The sequence below is a fragment of the Pagrus pagrus genome (genome assembly GCF_965226575.1).
Source record: "Pagrus pagrus genome assembly, chromosome: 12".
Taxonomy (NCBI): domain Eukaryota; kingdom Metazoa; phylum Chordata; class Actinopteri; order Spariformes; family Sparidae; genus Pagrus; species Pagrus pagrus.
Window position 1 is genome coordinate 9,835,856 of NC_140196.1, and position 14,710 is coordinate 9,850,565.

At 42.0% G+C, this 14,710-nt stretch overlaps 1 protein-coding gene across 5 annotated transcripts in view; it reads left to right on the plus strand.

Annotated features, from left to right (window-relative positions):
- The window catches only part of pbx1a (pre-B-cell leukemia homeobox 1a), an 84,751-nt gene extending 70,597 nt beyond the window's left edge, over positions 1-14,154 (plus strand). For 2 of the 5 annotated variants that reach the window (XM_084368636.1, XM_084368637.1), the window contains 8 exons: positions 1,525-1,769; positions 2,658-2,696; positions 3,714-3,904; positions 4,071-4,206; positions 5,287-5,446; positions 6,364-6,476; positions 8,909-8,998; positions 13,004-14,154. In XM_084368636.1, the coding sequence (XP_084224762.1) occupies positions 1,525-1,769; positions 2,658-2,696; positions 3,714-3,904; positions 4,071-4,206; positions 5,287-5,446; positions 6,364-6,476; positions 8,909-8,998; positions 13,004-13,096 (1,067 nt within the window). In that variant the 3' untranslated portion in view covers positions 13,097-14,154. The remainder of the gene's footprint in view (positions 1-1,524; positions 1,770-2,657; positions 2,697-3,713; positions 3,905-4,070; positions 4,207-5,286; positions 5,447-6,363; positions 6,477-8,908; positions 8,999-13,003) is intronic. The other 3 variants (XM_084368639.1, XM_084368638.1, XM_084368640.1) reach the window with 3 other exon arrangements.
- Positions 14,155-14,710: the final 556 nt, after the last annotated feature.

Genomic DNA, 14,710 nt, shown 5'->3' on the forward strand with positions numbered 1-14,710 from the left:
AGCCATTGACATTTGCCTCTTGAGCTGAGCTTGCTCACGTGTTGGAGCTGATGGGAATGGATGATGTTATTGCTAGAGGAGAAAAAGAGAGGGAAGGAAACAGGAGAGAGAGGTGGAGGGGGTTGGAAAAAAAAGGAGGATCAGGGTAGACAAGCTCCCATTGCGGCCCCGGGAATCCATCTGGACCGTCCACCCCCCCCTGCTCACCAGCAAAGGTCACAGGGCGACTCAGCCTTACATCCTCATTACAAAAGAGCCGCCGCTGTGACCGGAGACTGTGGGCTACAATATGGCTTCACTGCTCCGTCACACCGCCTGTCATTTACCCTCACTGTCTACAGTCATCATGGAAGAGACATTGCAGGACGTTGTATTAGATCGTCCTCCTGAAACATTTTGATAGATGCGTGGATTAAAGGTGTGTGTGAAAAATGTCGTGGCGGCAGCGTGAGCTTTGTCTTTGTCCTTGAAGACAGTGGATGGAGCTGAGGGCTGCACCTGGTCGGCTGTTTTCAGCACCTCTGAGAAAAAGGCAGGACGCTCTGCCGCCTTACCGAGGGAGCCTTCTGGTGGCAGAAAGAGGCAGGGCAGTACAGCTGATCTTTAAATAAAAACTCGTGGTGAAACATCTGTGTGTGTTTTTGTTCTCGAGAAAACACAGTCGGCAGCGTAGTTTTTTGCGCCACCTCTCAGAATATCCAGACCGCTTTTGTTTATGTGCGCACGTCAGGCGGATTTTTGTTTGTCCATCCCAGCAGGCCTGTCTTTGTTGTGTTTACACTTCACTCTCCACACCACGGGAGCTGAGCGTCAGTCGAGTGCCGGGCGCCTGTAGGTGTGTGAGTGCGTGCGGGTTCAGACCCCCAAACAAGTGTGTAAACGACCTCGGTGTCAGCTGTAAGAGCATCCTCAGTCCTGCTAAAATAAGATTAAAACGCTGCCAATGCTGCACTGATGTCGCAGGCGTGGTGTTAAAATGGTAATTTAGTGGTTGTTGTTTGATTCCTGCTCAGAGTGTGAAAATAATTAACTTCAACGATCACGAACGAAATGATTAACCTTTTATTTGTGTGTCTTCATCTTGATTCAGCTCGAATCTCCACACATGATTTATTTGAGCCAGGTGTCGCTGCATTAATATGCTGTGTCTAACGCGTGTTATTAGTTTGTTTTTCTGTTTAGACAGCACCTGACAAGATAATAAAGCCATCAGACAGAAACTAAACATAGTCTGAGCATAAGGAGAGCAATGAAAGATGAACTCTGGTGGAAGGCTGTGTTAATTTTTTTTACATGAAATGATAGCCTGAATCGATAAAATTATAGTTTTATGGTCCTGCCGAGCTGCCAGCCACTGTGAGGCTGCAGGTTTTTATGGCTCAGGCTTGAACTATCTAAACGACGGCCATATTTCAGAGAGTTCACTCGGAGAAATAGTTAAGACTCTTTCTTAATCAAAGTAAAGTTCTCGCTTTTCGGTCATTTTGAACATCCGTGTAAATCTTCTTCCCCTGTCCTCCGCAGTGCTCAGTATCCGCGGCGCCCAGGAGGAGGAGCCTCCAGATCCTCAGCTGATGCGACTGGACAACATGCTGCTGGCGGAGGGCGTGGCCGGGCCGGAGAAAGGCGGCGGGTCGGCCGCGGCGGCGGCAGCGGCAGCAGCCACAGGCGGCATCGGCGCCGACAACTCAGCAGAGCACTCGGACTACCGGGCCAAGCTGACTCAGATCCGACAAATTTACCACACGGAGCTGGAGAAGTATGAGCAGGTGGGGAGGAGGAATATAGTCGTTTACCGTCGGCTCTCATTTTCTCAGTTATTCAGCTCAGTTCCTCCTTTTGCAACAGATATTCATATTGTCATTTTATTGAAGTATATTATCTGCAAACACAAAAGTGCATCTGTAGGATTCACATATAATCACACCCAAACCTCAATTTAACCCCCATAAAATAGGAATTTGATGTGTCCACGAGCCAAGCATTGTTTTAAAACCCTTTTTTTCTGTATTTTATTTGCCAGGGTTTAACAAAATCCACGGTTTGAATCAGATTGGTCAAATTTTTTAATGTAAGAAAATGAAAAGATTTCTACTGCCTAAAATGTGCGACTTCATTTATCCTGTACTTTTGCTATATTTTATCTTATTTACACATTTGACCCCTTTTATCCCTTTTTGCTTTGTCAGTTGTTCTTCAGTCACTTATCGTAATGTGTTGACTTACGTCGCATTTTGCTTTGTTTATAAAATGAAACAGTAAGTAAACAAAATAAACAAGTAAATAAATACAAAACACTTTTCTCCAGACCAGTCTACATATTAACTAAGCACAAACACACAGCGTTTTGAATTTACAATCAGCCCCTGAATGCATCATGTAGGACGCAGTTAGTCGAGAGAAGCAGGCAGCTGTTCACAGTCCAACCTGAGCTTTAGAGACAAGAGGTAACCCGGCTTTAATTCTTATAATTTTTTTTTTCCCTTGAGACAGGGCTGCACTAGTGGGCCTCGATCTAAGCCTCGGTCTTGGTTTCACAATACTTATTATTTACTTAACAAAAGGAGAATTTAAAATTTCTCTTCTAGCATAAAAGAAATAAAATGAATAAATGCAAGAAAATAAATATTGAAACTTGTTCTCATACTTCCCCCTAGTGCCTGAGTCCTCGTGCTGTGAAAAAACATCCCGCTGAGGTAAACTGGAGACTCTAAATTTCCCAAAGTTAGGAATGTCAGAGTGAATATTATGTTTCAGTCCAAGGATTTTTTTTTCTTGCCCTTTTTCCGACACATCCTGGAACAGGCTCCATCTGTGAAGCTAAATAGGAATAAGTTGGAATAAATGATGCATTTTTTTTTTTTAACTAAGTATATCACTCACTGAAATCAGTTCGCACAGGCCAACTCATGACAAGCCAAGCTTTCAGAGATGTTATCTTCAGCAGGCAAGCAGCCATTATATCAGTCACACACCAGCTCTTTTCCAAAGACTGTAACGTCTTGTCATTCCCTCGGAAAAGAGTCAAAGCGTTCTGGGTTTGTCATCTTCTGCGAGGAAGGCTAGTCATCGCTAACTGTCACAGTCAACACACACCTGAGCATTTTTGTGTCACCGCGCCACGTACGGCGGCTCACGCGCGTGTGAGTGAGTAGTGTCTGGCGTGTGTGTGCAAGCAGAACGGCTGCTCGGTGCATCACTTTGACTGACGTAACCCTGGTGTTGACAAGCAACAGACACCTTGACTCTGAATGCAGTCAAATCCAGTGACTGATTCAGACAGAGGGAGAACGAGGTAGACTGAAAGATGGAGTGAAAAGAGAGGGAGACAGTTTAAACCTCTTGAACGTTAACGGGACTGAAAGCCTGCTGTCATTTTAGATTTCTCTTCACTTGTCACATTTTCTCTTCCATTGAAGAGAAGTCTTTTTAATATTCAGAGAGCACCGCGTGTCTCGCTGCCTCCACTGTACGACTCCGCCGCCACATTTGTTTGGCGTCGCACCGTCTGCCGCTTTAATTTAGACTGTTCCCATTACCTCCAGCGCTGCTGCTGTTACAGTGTCAGCCAGCACTGTTTCTAAGAGGCCAAGGCCTACCAGCGAAGGTGTGGCCTCTCCAGAATTCAATTTCATCCTTTTTGTTCTGTCTGAAGCCTTCATGCCTCCACGATAGTAATTCTTTTTATGAATCCTGTCTGTCTGTGCATCCAGGCGTGCAACGAGTTCACCACCCATGTGATGAACCTGCTGAGGGAGCAGTCTCGAACACGACCCATCTCGCCCAAAGAGATCGAGCGCATGGTCGGCATCATCCACCGCAAGTTCAGCTCCATCCAGATGCAGCTGAAACAGAGCACCTGCGAGGCCGTCATGATCCTGCGCTCACGCTTCCTCGACGCCAGGTCTGTGTGACTCCAACTATTTTTAAGTTTTAAAACATCTTCGTCTCCGGAGCGTTCTTTATTTTTAAGTGGTGCTTTGAATGTTTCAGCACTGAAGAATTATTGTTATTGTGCGCCAAGTATCTCTCAAGTTCTGATCAGTCTGTTTCCTTTCTCCTTCCTCCAGACGAAAGAGGAGGAACTTCAACAAACAGGCGACAGAGATCCTAAACGAGTACTTCTACTCCCACCTCAGTAATCCCTATCCCAGCGAGGAGGCCAAAGAAGAGCTGGCCAAGAAATGCAGCATCACAGTGTCACAGGTAAGCAGAATAAACAGAGCTGCAGTCTACTTGGATTGTGTGGTTAATCATTTGGTGAGGAGTAATAAATGTCACTCTGAAGCCTCGGCCAAGGCCTTGCAGGATTTGAGATTTTACTCCACCTTTGGGGTTCGCAGTGCTGCTGCTATGGTCGCTATCTGTCCAGCATGACCTCCAGTAGCTTGGATTAAGAATTATTAACAAGGGACGGTTTTATATTAAATATCAACACTGGCTCAAGTAAATCTCAGCTTTTAATCACTGAATACCAAACACTGGTAAATGTGTCATGAGCCAACGTTGGCTGAACACTAAATTTTGGTGCATTTATGTTGTTTTTTATTGTTAATTTTTACTTTTTCAATTCATCATAAATCCCTAATTTTAAGAGATTGAGTTCAGTTTGTATGTGTCTGTATATATCTGTGTATATATGTTTTATTTAATTTCATATCTGTGTGTAGACCAAAAATATATTTTCACGGTCATCTACATTGTCGGCCTACATGTCTGTAATCATGGTAACAACTGCATGACAGGGTAGCACACTTACCTTAACTGCCTGTCGAGTTTGGTTCAGGCTCGGTTACCACTGTCTCAGGCGTCATGTTCAGACAGAAACATTTGCCCCGAGCTGAACTCTAATCTGGATAAAACAGGCCAAGACTTCTTCCTCCGTGCGCCTGTCATTGTTTACAGTCCAATTAGCAACTTAAGGTGCAAGAAACAACATCTCCGCTAATATCTTTAGACAGACTAATATTTTAAAAAGCTAATAAAGACACATTTTAGTCAGTGCATTCAGCCTCGTTGGCTCTCCACACAGACCTGCATGCAACCAAAGTAAAATCTTATTTAAAAAAGTCAGAGTCAGCCGTGTGTCACACATGACCAAAACTAATAATAATGAGGAAATCAATGATGTGATAGCCACAAATACTGTCTAGAAATCATGATCCAGGCTTAGGTGTCAAGTATCAATGTTCATTTTTATCTTTCATTGTTTTGTTGGCTTGTATGTGTGTCATCTTAAATTTGCTCTAACTCGGCTCCTGTATCCTCTCATTGCTCTCTCGACAGGTATCAAACTGGTTCGGGAACAAGAGAATCCGATACAAGAAAAACATCGGCAAATTCCAAGAAGAGGCCAACATGTACGCGGCGAGGACCGCAGTCAACGCGACCAGCGTGTCGGCTCAAGGCAGCCAGGCAAACTCCCCATCCACTCCCAACTCAGCAGGTGAGCTGATCCCAGACCAGCGGATTACATTGAAACAAGCTCTGCAGATGGAGTACCTTTTTTTTTATACCAGAGTAGCCAAGACGTTCTCCTACCTGAGCCCCAACTCAGGCATTCAGTCCCTGTTGCTGTTTCGTTCAGACTAACAGGCTGAATCTCCTTAACTAACCCAGTTATATGGAGTGGCTTTCTTTCTCCTCTTGTTCCGTTTTTTCTCTTTCTTCTCTGCCTTTTTGCCGTCTGTCTCTTTCACTCATCTTCTTCCTCTCTCTCTCTCTGTCCCTGTTATTGACCTCTTGGTCTCGCGGACGTTAATTTTTTCCTGCCTCTTGTCCGGTTGACCTTGTGCATGCCATTAAGCTGCTCGGAGGGCAAGCGGAGTCTTTTGTCATATAGAGACTTTCGCAACTGTATTGGATTAGGACCGGGTGTTGAAATCAAGTTACGCCATGGTCTCTTTACATCTGGGGAGCTGGGGTCCATTAAAGGACGAAGACGATTCTTTGGGTCTTCCTGCAGATCAATTATTACTTCCTTAATGAAACACTAGCAGCACGGACGTTTAACTAGAATATAATCCATAACGGCTCGTTTAAACTGGACTTAAACAGTTTTATGATGATTATCTGTCTCATGGTTCTCGTTGGCTGATTCTTCCTTTTAAATGATGCTTCGGTGATACTTTAATGTGCATGTTCTGCATCTGTAGCATGCAGTTTGTAGAAAATGATGCTCGCTGCTCTCCCAAACTAACCCACTCAGTGCACTTTTGCTTATGCATGATCATTTTAACTCCTTTTTCTGTTCCTCTCTTCTTCCCTCTTTTCTCTCTCTCTCCTCTTATCTTTGTCCTCCTCTCCTCACTCTCTTTCTCCTCCTCCTCCTCCTCCTCCTCCTCCTCCTCTGTGTATTCTCAGGTTCTGCTGGCTCTTTTAACATGTCAAACTCCGGAGACTTGTTCATGAGTGTGCAGTCCCTCAATGGGGACTCGTACCAAGGGGGGCAGGTTGGGGCCAACATACAATCCCAGGTAGGCGCCTCTTCACGTTTATGTGGTTTTAAACCATGTGGCACTTATTTGAGTTTCCATTACCGCTTTAACCATGCAGCGAGTTGTGTCGAGCTGTGTGGGGTCAGAGCGCGCCCGACCCGCCTCCAAACGGGTTGCGGTGACTGCTCACAACAGCGGCCAACCTCTGACAACCCCCCCGTCTACATGTGTTGCGATACATGTCTGTGCAGGAGACCAGAGGAAAAGACGTTTTTTTCTAAAAGTTATGAAGAATACACAAAAGTTATAGATATTGTGGTAAAAATTACCTTGGGTCACTCATACAAAAAGTACTTTAGTAAAAATCTTTAAGTATAGTACAGTATAGTACAGTATGTGTAAGTCATGGCACATTTAAACGGGATCAAAACGTTATTTGTCTCTTGCTTCTCTACCATAGATATGTTTTGTGAGATAAGGTCCCACGAGGTCCACCAGAAGGCTCATACTTCACCTCTCTGTTAGCAGCTCTGTAAGCATTGCTTCTTCAGTGGTTACTGCGGGGAAGAAGAGTATTAACAGCTGCTCCTTCTACCACAAGTCACAGCCATGGATCAGCCCGCTGTTGCTTTTAACTCATGACGAGTGCGTCATCAGTTAAAGACAAACCTTCATGGGGTTAAACCTGACGCGCCAAATAAAACCGAGTCAAGCTGAGCTAGCACATGTGCATTTAATAGCCCCAGTAGCGTCCTCCTCGTAGAACTGTTCAACCAGTGTCCAGTCTTGGAGTGCAGGAGCCCACAACCACTTGACCTCCACCGTGAAGCAGAGGTTACACTTAGCCTGAAGCTTTACATTAATGTGGAAGCCATTGTCAACCCACAGTTGAGTAGACGACTGCAGACAGTTTTGGAAACGGTGCAACACTCATCAGCGCTCCTGACAAGAGTTCACATAGCCACTGGTGCACTGTAGCTCCCTGACCTTGCCCCAGTGGACAGTGATGACCAGCGCACTGTTTTTTGAGTGCTACATCTCTCACCATAGATTAAGGAATCACCACCCGAGGTGATAGTCTCATTTGGTTTCAGAGCTTTTGGCTTCATTTCTCTCTCTCTCCCCGCATGCGGCCCTTTCTATTCAGATCAGCTCTCCGAATGCTTTAGGTCACTCATGAATATGTAAAAGGGACGACTCTTATAGGAGGTAAAGAGGTCTTCAGGGTCGGCCGTTAATTAGTGAAACTCATGTTCCTTTAAAATGTTTCTTTTTTCTTCTGTCAGAGCGGCCTCGCTCTCAGGGCTGCGCAATTAAATGAAAGCGAAAAAGAGAAAGTACAACTCCCACTCAGCTGTTCTCCTGAGTAGATTGGATTTATTTGTTGTGAAATCCGTACAGCAGGTGTGTTTTCCTGCATAACCCTGGTGGGCTCCAGACTGACTTTTTCCACTGGTTGCACTCTGGCGCCTAACTTTTATTTCGGTGCACCAGCACATAATTTAGGTGCACCCAATAATACATTTAAATTTGTATTTCATAACACATTCTGTATATGATTATAAATAGGAATAATCGGGCCATATTTTGAGGTAAAACTTTATTTGGCCACCCATGAGCTAACTTTAGCATTTAATCACTTCCTAGCTAGCTTAATATATGCCTTTCCTGTTGTGTTGTGTAACGCCATCAAACAGTAATGCAAGCTACGAAGTGGTTGGATGCTAACGTTAGCTGTTGTATACTAGAAGCTAATGGGTCATCAAATATGATGTTTTACCTCAAAAAAATGGCCTGATGTCCTGATGTCGCATGATTTTCACAATCCATCGTCTTTTCAGTTGCTGATCAATCTTTGTCAGATTCGCTATGTTTATACGTCCTGCGATCTGGAATATTGCAGTACAACAGTTGATCTTCACACCCTGAGGAGGAAATGGCCGCTGTGTGAATATGGGCGATAAAAAAAGTTTAGTCGCACTTTACAGTACTTTTAGTGCACGTGCGACAAAAACCGTCGCACGCTGGGGCCTGGAACCGGTCCAGTGAATCTGTGAAGGTTTTATAATTAAATAATGCAAGATGGGACTTCACCATAGTTTTTATTGGCAGCCATGTTGTGTGAACATTCATCACATGCTTTAGTGTCATGTGTTGTAAAAAAAAAAAAAAGTCTGCATAGTAGTAAAGTTTTTTTTGTAATGTCTGATTTTGACGTTTTATTCAACCACGACTACAAATACATCCATAATTAGTTACTTCTTGTCATTTTTCTTGTATTTTCATCTTCTGCGACATCTGTTATCAAGCTTGTAATAGCGGCCAAATCATTCAGATTCTCTGTTTGTAACCTTTTCCTGTTTACGGTACCCTTTTACTATCAGACTGACCTTTCCCTGTGCATGGCTGTCTTTGTTATCCAGAGCTTTTGTCTGACCAGGCCTTTTGTCTGTGTGTCCCCGCTGTTCCAGGTGGATACCCTTCGCCATGTTATCAGCCAGACCGGAGGATACAGTGACAGCCTCGCAGCCAGCCAGATGTACAGTCCACAGGGCATCAACGTAAGACCTGTAAACAATCTCCTTCTGTCCCTTTCTCAATGTTTTCTTTGCTGTCTGACTGTGCGATGATTCCCCAGTTGCAGGATGTGTATAATGTTGTGTAATCTGTGTGCACACTGGTATGCCACTTAGCAGAGTTTGCGGGTGTTGGGCTGTTGTCCAGCCAGTTGCCCCCCCCCCCTCCTGCTCCAGTCTTGCCCTGGGTGGCAGGCAATGAGGCAGCTACCAGGCTGGAGAAGCTGGACACGCTCCGAGCCTGTCAGAGGACATTAGCGTTAGCGAGACACCTGCAGACGACAGGAACAAGGACACAGGTGTCATCGTCCCTCCCAAAGCTGCTCTCGCGTTGGCACCATAGGACAAGTCGTACCCCTTCCAAAAGACAAAAAAAAAAAAGTTCCCAGTTGCTAATTCTTAAAATAACTCTTTAACTATGCTGTCAAAGGCTGGGCCAGTTTTCCAGGTCTTCTCGCTGGGCTGGGCAGGGCGGGACAGCCAACACTGGAGGCAGTGCGTTAGCATGTAGATCCATAGCGACAGGCGGCGCAGGGCTGAACAGAATCAATACGACAGTCACAGGGACAGAAAGAGCGGAGCTTTGGGCTAACAGTCGAAGCACATTGGTCAGATCATTTATCCACAGGAACAGCAGCACTGACAGCCAAGCCTGCAACACCCCTCGTGCTAAAATAAGAACATGGATGCATCGAGCCAGTTACAACATACAACAGGCTCGAGTGTCCGATGCATTGTGCTGGTGTGTTAGACAGACGGATGTCTTTTTACAAGAAGTGCAAATACTAACCTCCAGACTTTGTGTTTGTAGGAAGTTGGGATTAGATTTAATATGTTACTCACCATAATAAAAGCTTTTTTTTTATTTCCTTGCTCTGATACATTTTATGACATCTGGAGTCCCTGGATTGCTTCTAGTTTTTAAAGTAGCGCACCCAATACAATTTTTATCTACATTGTGTTACAAAGAGCAACATGTTTTCTCTGTTATTTGATTACCATTTATTTGATTACTGACTTGAATCTCTTGCCTCAGTGCGTCCCTGTCATGTGTTCTCCTCACACTGGAGTCGCAGAGCTAAATACCCAATGATCTTTAAAAAAAAAAAAAGCCGCTCAACAATAGGTACCACTGTTATGAAACTATTTCTTGGATCCTGAAAGACTCTTCTAACCTTTTGGGTGAAAAAATGTGGTTTGCCTCACAATAAAAAAAGAGATTTTTGACCTTTTTCCCAATTCAAACAAAATGTTAGTCAGAGATCACATCTATTCTTGCTCAAATAATGCAATGAACCAAAATGATATGTTTTATTATCAGTTGTTTTTGTATCTCTTAATGTTTCATGCAAAATATCACTAAAAACTTAAAAATAACACTTAAAAATAATTTAATGTCCTGTCTGTGTTTAACAAAAGAAATTAAGGACATACAGCAGGAACAAAAAGTCTCAGACCACTTGTCAGAATACTTTTGCATTTGTTTAGGAATGTAACACTTTCAACTTTTAATCACAAATGATAATATCAGCTCAACAATAAGAGTACAAGGTTGAATCTTCAAAATAATGTCCATGAATTTCAGAATATCTTAGTGCCCCTTTTGCTTTAATGACTCGAGTTGGCACGGACCCCAAAAGTTTGTTAAATCGTGCTGGGATAACACGAGTCATCAGGTTTTACACAAACTTGTGAAGTCCACGCCAGCTCGAGTGCATTCTGACATTAAAGCAAAAGGTGCACTAAGATATTCTGAAATTCATGGACATTATTTTAAAGATTCAACCTTTTACTCTTATTGTTAAGCTGATATTGTCATTTGTAATGAGAAAAAAATGACAAGGAGAAGTGTTTTGAGGAGTGGTCTCAGACTTTTGGACCTTACTTTACGCTGTTTCCAGCTACCTGGCTTAGGAAAGCTGCACAACTTGAAAAGCAGGTTAAGAATAAAAAAATAATCATTTTGTCTATCCAGGTAGACAGAAGACTATTTGAGGATTGGAGAGACCATCTGAACAGCAGTATGTGTCTTCAAATGACCTTCTTGGTTCTCCAAAAATGGCCAGATATTTATATTTAGAGTACCAGATGTTTAGCTCTGTGACTTGAATGTAATGGTAAAACATGAGGCTAAAAACTGGGGCTAATGAATGATTTTTTTCTGCGTGTACTAAACGTGTAATTCTTCAAGAATAAGTTGTCTGAATTTATCAAATAAACTGAGGAGAGCTACAACAACCAGTGACATATAACCAGCAGTCCAAACAATCAGTGAGCCCGCAGTTGTACTGAAATAATCAGGAGAAACAAATCAGAAATGAGCCACAATGGAAAATGAAAATATCATTCAATAATGCATTACAAAAACACTTTACATTAATAGTTGTGACACTTACTGTGACATAGATTTTAGGCTACATTATCAGGCGCTTGTGGAAAAACATTCTGTATTTAGGAACATTCAGTTTCCGTCCGTTTCCGCGATAATAATCAGTCTCTTCTAGCTCTTTTATGATGAATACATTTTAAACAAAAATTGCAGTATTTTCAGTAAAGCTTGTGAATGAAGTGTTGCTGCTCGTGTTTATTTAGTCCACATAAATAAAAAACTTTTTCTAAGATCCACTGACTGAACTCTCGCGGTTCACCTCTCCTTCTTTATCCTTGAACAGCAATTACACCCCTCAAATTGCTGGTGGGTGTTGCTGGAAAAGGCTGGAAATGCTATTTTTTTTCTCTCTCTTTCTTTTTTTCCTCTCTTGCCTCTGAATAAGATGACAGACAGTCTTTACGCGAAATAACAGGGTTTGGAAATGAGAGGCTGCCAAAGCACGTCCCCAGCTCTCACTAATAGCGTTGAAATTGCAATTAATGTCCTTAATGGTCTTTAGTCAACCTTTTATCATGATTTGAGAAGGGCCTCCATTTTAAAGAGATATTTTTTTTATTGTGATAATTTATTCTTTTACCAGCCTGCTCAGGGGTATATTCTGAGATATATGAAAGGTCTGCGTGTTCTGTTTCATCTCTTCTGTTTATCTCACATTATGTCAGCCGCTCGGAGGGAGAATGAGGCACAATGATACATTTAATGAAGAGTCTCTTGAAAACGGTGTTTGACAGTTTGTTGAATGTGCATATGTAGTATTTTATAAACCTACTACATATCTAAAAGTGAAGCTGTTTTCTACATTTTGAATATTTTTTAAAAAGCAGTATATCCTGTTACATTCATTTTAAGTCAAGGATAAAGCTGGTGAGCTTCTACGTTGTTGTAATTGTTGACAAATTATGTTTTCCGACTGAAGGTGTAAATACAAATATACTGTAGTTCAGCTGGGATGTAGATTATTGCAAAAAATCATTCAAACAAGAGTAAAAAGTGCATTTGTGGGACTGTTTTCACCTGTGGATGAACACAGATGTGATGCTCTTGTGAGTAAGACGATGTTCTTTATGTGAAATTGATTCAAATCAACTAAAATGCTCACATTGCAAAAATCTTTCTAGGAATACTCAAAATATCTCATACTTCTTTCAAAGCATTACACTCTATTATGACACACAATACTGACTAATACTAGTAAGATTTAGCTCAAAGTCATTTTTATGAAGCGACCAGAGGCGCACCATCAGGGGAGGCAAGCCGGGCCAAAGAAATCTGTACAAAGAGGCCCCCGATGGCCACTCATGTTGGCACATTTTGCAATGACAACTATTAAACCCTTAAACCTCCCATAAAGGCACCATACTGCTGCCTCAAAATCAGTGCTTTATGTGTTGATGATTGGTGGCCTTAAAATATGGGTTATTTACAATGTGTCATCGTTGAAGTTGTTTAATTAGCCATTTAGGTCTTTTCATGGGATTTTTCTCTAGTAAGAAAAATATGGAATAATTTCAGCTTTATCCTTAAAGACAAATCCAATACTGTGTAATCCAATGTGTAACCAATGACGCTAAACTATTTCCTGTCTTTTCGACACACAGACAAATGGTGGCTGGCAAGATGCTCCGACTCCTTCGTCAGTGACATCGCCCACAGAAGGACCCGGGAGTGTTCATTCGGATACTTCCAACTGAATATATCCATCTCTACGCCTCATCTACAAAAAGAAAAAGAAAAAAAAAAAAAAAACATGGACTGACCTTCCTATTCACAGTATTAAAACAAAGGAATTATCTGTCCCACAGTTTTGGAGAGGTACTGTGAAATCCTAACGAGAAAAAAAAGAAACTTATAAACGTTGGACATTTGGGATACAAACAAAAAGTTTCACAATAAAAGTCCGCAGTCAATGGAGACGTTTGTACAGATTTCACATTATATTCCGAGGGCTGGGGTTACTTATTCACTCATAATGTTTTCACTCATAATGATGAAATGATATGATAAATTAAATAAATCCAATCATTGGTTTTAACTGAAAATACGTCATTCTACCTCTCAGCCACTAAAAAAAGTAGAAAAAATATGTCAGTGACCATTATTTGTTTTGTAAAAATGAAACTTTTTGTCTTTGCAAGCAAGAGGCACATCTTCTTACTTACATTTTGTTGTCTCTCACCTATTCTATGGTACGCCATTTAGACTTAAATATTGCTCAGTTGTTTACAATGTGTGCTTGATAAAAAAAAAAAGTATGTTCATCTTCCCCCTCTGTCTCCCGACGAGTCAGAAACAGAGTTCTGTCAGGAGATTTTTACCTCTAAGGTAACCCTGTGAAGTATGTTATCTGTAAAACAATAAATAAATACTTGTCATCAAATCGGACAAGCTTGACATCATTCATTAAGAAGGAGGACTTAAATTATTTTTCACTCTGTTGGTTTTGGTTCTGCAGCATGTTGGTAGAGTGATAGTCACAGGATTTAAGGATTGACGCAATGAGGAGAAAAACAGGAATTTTGTCTTTTTTTGTTGAACTATGGACAAGGAGAATTGTTTTTTGTAAAGGAGACATATGATGCTTATTTTCAGGTTCATAATTCTATTTTTAGTTACTACTAGAATATGTTTACATGCTTTATTGCTCTAAAAACACATTTTTTTTCTCATACAGTCCAGTGCTGCAGCACTGTATTCCCCCTGTGTCTGAAACGCTCTGTTTTAGCTCCTTTCTCTTTAAGACCCCCCCCCCCCCCCCCCCCCCCAGAATACCTGAATATTATACCTGAATATTGGTCAGCTCACACATGCCTGAGCCAGCACCGCTTACAACAACAGAGCAGCTGTGCCTAATCAATTCTTACGTGCCAAACTAGCTGCTAGGCATAAATTATGCGTGACTTTGTGATGTCACAAAGCTGTCACATGACTGTGTGATGTCACAAATTAAAGGTGGGGCTACTCACGAGGTGTTTCAGGAGCAGTGTTTTCCGTGGGAGAGAGGAGCTTCTATTGGTGCGGACTTTGACCTTTTTTAACTTTCAAAACCTTTTACACGCAACAACCTATATACAGCAATGAAGGAAAGGAAAAAAATGAAAATGCGTAATATGTCTCCTTTAATTTGCTTGAATCCGTCATGACATTTATGTTGTTTTCCACCACAGAAGAAACGTTTTTGACGATGCCAAAATGCTGATGTAACCAAAACGAACCCATCATTGTCTACCATCTAGTTCTGGTGCTACAATCGAGCGAACAATGCCGTCCGGTTGAGAGAAACATCACTTTGTGCAGAAAAGAAAGTT